The sequence below is a fragment of the Cricetulus griseus genome, unplaced genomic scaffold (genome assembly GCF_003668045.3).
Source record: "Cricetulus griseus strain 17A/GY unplaced genomic scaffold, alternate assembly CriGri-PICRH-1.0 unplaced_scaffold_72, whole genome shotgun sequence".
Classification (NCBI taxonomy): domain Eukaryota; kingdom Metazoa; phylum Chordata; class Mammalia; order Rodentia; family Cricetidae; genus Cricetulus; species Cricetulus griseus.
The window spans coordinates 6,501-12,750 of NW_023277413.1; the positions used below are offsets into that span (position 1 = coordinate 6,501).

The 6,250-nt window shown below is 48.7% G+C and overlaps 1 protein-coding gene across 1 annotated transcript; it reads left to right on the top strand.

Moving 5' to 3' along the window:
- Positions 1-1,706: 1,706 nt before the first annotated feature.
- Positions 1,707-4,283, top strand: Nid2 (nidogen 2; the record flags this gene model as incomplete). Its single annotated transcript, XM_027434114.2, has 3 exons — positions 1,707-2,060; positions 2,822-3,124; positions 4,206-4,283. Coding segments are annotated over 3 exons (735 nt in total), but the record flags the coding sequence as incomplete, so codon positions are not given.
- Positions 4,284-6,250: the final 1,967 nt, after the last annotated feature.

Consider the following 6,250-nt stretch of genomic DNA (forward strand, 5'->3'; position numbering starts at 1 on the left):
TTGCTTCCTGAATACAATATCTGGCTTCCTCACAATCAATGGAGACATCAGTGTTGGCTGGCCAGACAGAAGGGTCGCTGAAGTGGATTCTCATCACTTTGGCTGTGTTCTGTTGGTTAAAATGCACAGGTTAGCCCACTGTTGGGTGGGGGTGGGGGCTTATACAAAGGAGTGAATACTACAAAGTCAGCATGTGAGGATTCCTTCTTGGAGTTTGCCACACCACTAATTTGTAGGACAGACCACCAATTAGTGTTAGCTGTTATTATGCTGAATTGAGAGATCACCGGGCCAGTGGAGGCATCTATGGGGGGAGGGGAGAGTAACTGAAGGTGACCTTGGACAAGTCCAATCACCTCAGGTCTTTGAGACTTCATTTTGTCCTCAGAAACATGTAAATACTTGATCCCAGAAAAAAAAAATGAGAAAAACTTGTGCAAGCATAAGTTTTGTTTTTTATAAGAGCAAACATACCTCTCTCCAGCTTGGGGAAGCAAACTGCTTTGGGAACTTTTTGTTGTTGTTGTTGTTGTGTTGATTCTGAGTTTTACAGGCTGCTGTCTTAAAGGATTTTAGTATTTGACCCCTTGGGTTTTAAAGAATTACATTGCAGGGATAAACAAACAAAAAGCTGTTTTTTTCCTCCGTTTTTAATTTAAATTAGTAACAAGATTGTTTTACATGTCAATCCCAGTTCCCTCTCCCTTCCCGCCTCCCCTGCCCCCCACTAACACCCTACCAATCCCATACCATTTAAAGAGCTGTTTTTAAAGAGTCCCTTAAAGTATTTCTAAACCCGGACCCTTTTCTCTTTTAAATTACCTTTGCTTCTAAGGGGGGTGGACAGGGCCGAGAAAGGAAACAGACTTTGTGAGAAAATTCAAGCTCCTGATAATAAAATGATAATAAAATCTCATCTGGCTCCTGAGGCTGCGAAAAGATGTTTACTGTGGAGGGGTTTCCCCACACCAGGGCAGCTGCTTTCTGGGTTGTGAGGTTTCTAGTCCTGCAGGGCAGCTCAGGTTACCTACTCTGAGGCCTCCTGCTAGGACAATTCCTATACTCTCAGGCTTGGGGGGTTGGGGGGGCAGCACTTGATGGACCCGCCCTGGCGCCCGGTTGCTTCACTCCAGGATCCAATTCGAGGAGATTCATGAGATTCACCGTCTGCCCTGGGGCGGTTTTCCCCTGGGAAGGCAAACAACGAGGGAGGACATTTCAAAGAGTGGCGGAGTCATCCCAGCACAAGCCAGCGCACGGATGGAACTTGGGAGTCAGCCTTTCACAAGCCACGCTTCTCAGCAGGAAGTTTGGGTGGGGCGGAGCAGTCCCGGGATGGTGACAAAGCTCCTTTGAATCTTTATCCAGGGGTCGGGTCTCAAGTGAGAGGGGTAACCTGGACCCTAGGGCAGGGCACGAACCCCTGTGTATAAACTCGTCACGCTCTCTCGCTCTGCGAACCCAGCGCGCACAGGCGCTTCAGCCTGCAGATGCATATACGCTGGGGGGGGGCAGGGTGTGAGGTCACCTCCTGCAGCGTGGTAGCCCATAAAGGAGGGGGGGGGTTAGTCTAGGAGCAACCGGCCAGCAGCCTCACCTTCCCAGCCCCACTACCACAGTCTTAGAAAGCTTAATGAGAACCAGATGTAGTGGCCGGTGGCGAACTTTCTTAGAGTTGCTGATTGGTCAATGTACAAGAGCCGTAGCCAATCGGCGCGCTGGGCGGGCTCGCAGTGCGGACTAGAGGTCCTGGTTGGAGATCAGCAGGCAGTGCGGCCCGCAGAGACGCGCTGACTCAAGGGTTAAGCCAGGGAGAGGCTAGCATTTCGAGGGACCCAGCAGCAGGGCGGCTAGCGCCGCTGTCGCTGCTGCTGCTGCTGCTGCTGTTGCTGTTGCTGTTGCTGTTGCCGCGAGTAGGGGCTCTGCGTCCTGATGAGCTCTTCCCTTACGGAGAGTCGTGGGGAGACCAGTTGCTGCCGGAGGGCGACGACGAAAGCTCAGCAGCCGTGAAGCTGGCAGTACCCTTACGCTTCTACGATGCCCAGTTCAGCGACCTCTACGTAAGTTTAGGACCCGGAGGTGCGCCGCTGGGTGAGGGTCTCGTAGCTTCCCAGGGTGTCCTGGGAGTGGAACAACTAGCCTCTTTGCCCAGCTGTCGTCCCTCTGGGGACCAGGCTCTGCCACAGTGCTGCAGCTTCGTGAACCCTGCTGTGCAGGAATGAGGATCATCTCTCAAGGGGGTGCTAAGACCGAACCTTCTACTTTGCATGGCATCCTAAGCAGGAAGGAAGATGGGCCATGTTGAGGCTGCTAGGGGCGTTTGCGTTTAGGGCGGTGGGAGGCTGTGCACGTAGACAGAGCTGTCTTGTCCAGAACGGGGCGCCCAGGGCGTGTAGTAGTGGACGAGTTTGTGCAGATGGGCGGGTTCCAGGGCGGCCGCACTTGCGGGTCGCACTACGCTGGAGCGGTGGGGTAGGAAAAGGACCATCACTGAAGTTGAGCTGGTTGTCCCAGAAAGTGTCTCCTAATCAGCGAGGAGAGGGCGACTTATTGGTTCGAGCAGAGCTCCGTTCTCTCCGAGGGACAGTAGGCGTGTACGACTGGAGCGTGGTGGCTGCCCTTTGGGCTTGGGCGACCGCCACTATTTTTTTTAAATATGTTTATGGGGGGGCACGTGCCACCTCGTGTGTGTGAAGGTTAGAGAACAACCAGTTTTTTTTTTTCCTTCCACTATGTGGATCCTGATCCTGGGGCTCCAGTCGTCAGGCAAAGTGCCCTTACCCGCTGAACCATCTCACCCTCCTCGGGGTCCTTCTTGCAGGTGGGCACCAACGGCATCATCTCCACCCAGGATTTCCCTAGGGAGACTCAATATGTGGATGATGATTTTCCTACTGACTTCCCAGCCATCGCCCCCTTCCTGGCTGACATTGACACTAGTCACGGCAGGGGCCGGATCCTATACCGCGAGGACACCTCCCTGCCTGTGCTGGATCTGGCGGCTCGCTACGTGCGCAAAGCCTTCCCGCTGTCCGGCTTCACCCCCACCCACGCCTTCCTGGCCACCTGGGAGCATGTGGGCGCCTACGAGGAGGTCAGGCGCGGGGCTGCGCCCTCGAGGGAGGTAAGTGAGGGATGCCCTGCAGTTGAGAGCAAATTGAAGGGGGATGGGCTTGGATTTTGAGGGGGGACTAAGGGGTTTGTCTTGGAGTTTCTTCCTCTGCCCATCCGTTGAACCGGATGAAACCAGTGCTTAGGCGGCTTGGGAGTGAAGTCTGTTGTTTCTTTGCGTGTTCCAAGGGTCCGTAATGTGACCAAATCGGCAAAAAAAACTGCTTTGAGGTACAGATACCAAAGACCCTGGGGCCCTAAGGACTTTACAGTTTATTTCTGGAGTCACTTATAAGTACACAAATATTTGATATGTTCATTGAAGGGAAAATTGGAAAATTCAGGAAAGTAAAAAAGGAACAACACCACCGTTAAACTTAACTTTTTTTTTTTGTATTAAGAGATCTAGCTTTTTAGTTTGTTTTTGGTTTTGTTTGGGAGACAGGGTTTCTCTGTGTAGCTCTGGCTGTCCTGGAACTCGTTCTATAGACGAGGTTGGCCTCGAACTCAGATCTGTCTGCCCCTGCCTCTGCCTCCTGAGTGCTGAGATTAAAGGTGTGCTCCACCACCACCACCCTGCTAGATTTCCAGCTATTTCTTAGGAATATCATTGTTGCCATTAACAATAGTGGGTTCGTAGTGCCCATATTGCCGTTTCAGTCATTGCATTTATGTAGCATTTATGACTGTATAAGATCTCACCCAATGCATTCATGACAATTACCACTGTTGTTTCCGTGCTTTTATTATAATAGTAAGGAGTGCTTTTTAATTTTTTTATTATTCATGTGTATGCGTCTCTGTGTCTGCTGGTGTCAGTAGAGCCAGAAGACTCCCTGAAGCTGGAGTTAAAGCACTTGTGAGCTGCTTGACTGATGTGGGTGCAGGGATTTGAACTAGCACCCTGAAAGGGCAACAACAAATGCTCTTGATCCACCTCTCTAGCCCCTTGAAACACTGTTAAGAGTCAAATCACTCTGCAGCCTTAGCTGAAATCCCAGAAAGGGGCAGAAAGGTTGCACTTTTTAATAAGCTCTTTGTAGCTTTTGCCACATTGCCCTTGAGGTAACAGTGTGCATACTTCCCCTCTTCAGGAGACTGTGTTCTGCAGTCTCACTGGAGACAGCACAAACTGGGGCTCTGCCCCAGGCTTGGGTCTTGGCAATGTGTGAAATTGCCATGGGTGGGGTCAGAGTAGGTCGCCTCAATCCTAGTGTAGGTAGAGGCAGAGTCCTCCTGTGAAATTCCACCTGGGTGTAAAATGGCATAGACCAGGAACAAAGCCATATTTACTTTTAACTCCTAGTGTTTCTTGGCTACAGAAATAGTCCTATCTTCCCTAGGAGGTTAAGAGCTTGCCCACCTTTGCTGCTTCCTCACCAAAGAGACCTGTTTCCTAAAGTTCAGCAAAGGTCTAGAAAATATGGTTTCTTACTTGACAGGTAACATCTCTTTTTGTTTACTGACTAACTTTGTAATGCGTGGGTTTGAGATCTTAATTACAGTTCAACAGAGTACAGCAGAATTCAACTCAATCACTGCTTTCTTTGTGCCCACTGTGCCCTGGGCTAGAGAAGATAGGCTCAACTGTTAGGTTTCATTCACACACTCATTCATTCATTATTTTTTAAACATTTACCTAAAATCATATATAACAAGCTAATAATAGAAACGGAATAAACATTTTTAATACAAGTAGCTAGGTCACCAATTTTTATATTTCATTACATTTTCTTACAGTTTTTAAATATTTCATTTATGAATGAGGGTGTGCACCCATATATGTGTGCATGCATGTAGAGACCAGAGATCACCTCAAGATGTCCTTACCCTGGAGCCACCACCTTGTTTTGCAGCTCAGGTCTCTCTGGGACCTGGGGCTCTCCAATTAGGCTAGCCTGTTGGCTAGTGAGCCCTAAGGATCTACTTGTTTCTCTCTCCAGAGCTGAGATTTCGAGTGTGCTGCCATGCTCTGCTTTTTATGTGGGTTGTGGTTCAAAGTCAGGTCCTCATGCTTGCACTGCACTTCAGTGACTATGGATTGTCCCAGCTTCTCTTGTAACTTTGGGGGAAAAAAAGCAACATGTCATATAGCCATATATATATATGTATTTTTTTCTATTTAAACATAGTTGATATTTATTAATTTAGAATTATACAGTCTCTTTATGTCAGCGCTGAGGTAGACACTGAGTGGACTGCTCTTATCCCAAAGAGCCTTACATTTAGTATGGACATCATTGATAACCTTTTATTATGGTAAGTGTAGTAGGCCCTGTACTTAGAGAGCTTCCTCTAAACCCTTCCTGTTTCAAGGAACCATCTGGGAGGTTTCAGTGAACAATCAAGGTTAGTTAACTCAGGATAGAAGGCGGAGCATGCATCACCTCTGCTCTGGCTTAATGCCAGAAAGGGTAGTGGGACTTAAGGCTGGAGGGCCCCATGCAGAGAGAGGTTGTCTCCTGAAGACTGTACATTTAGTTCCTGGACAGAGGGCAGCCTTTGAAAGATTTTAAGTGGAGGATTGTTCCTTTTGTTGTTGTTTGTTTTGCTTTTGGCAAGCTCCTCCTTTCCTGTCTCTTTCTCTTTTAAGATGGGGTCTCATGTATCCCAGGTTAGCCATAAACTCCTTGTAATGGGGGATGACCTTGAATTTCTGATACTTTTGCCTTCACCTCTGACTGAGTGTTGAGATAATAGGTGTACTGCATCATACCCTATGCAGTGAATGCTGGGATCGGAGTTGAAGCCAGAGTTCTCTACATGCTGGACAGGCACTGTGTCAGCTGAGTCAGGACCCAGCCTGAGAGCTCTTTCTGATGACATCAGTTAGTAAGGGCCAAAGGGCACACACTCTTTAGACAGTTGTTCAGTAGTCTGTTTATCCAAGCTATCATTTCTTCTCTCTTTATTTAGGTTTTTAAAATTTTTATTTTGCATGTATGGGATGCCTGCATGTATGTCTGTGCACCATGTACATAAGTGCCCATGGAGTTCAGAAGAGGGCATCAGATCTCCCTGGAACTGGAGTTGCAGATGGTTGTGAGCCACTATGTGGGTGCTCCTGGGAATTGAACACAGGTCCCCTGGAAGAGGATCCCGGGAGCCATCTTTCTGCCCCTTCTACTAGATACAGTCC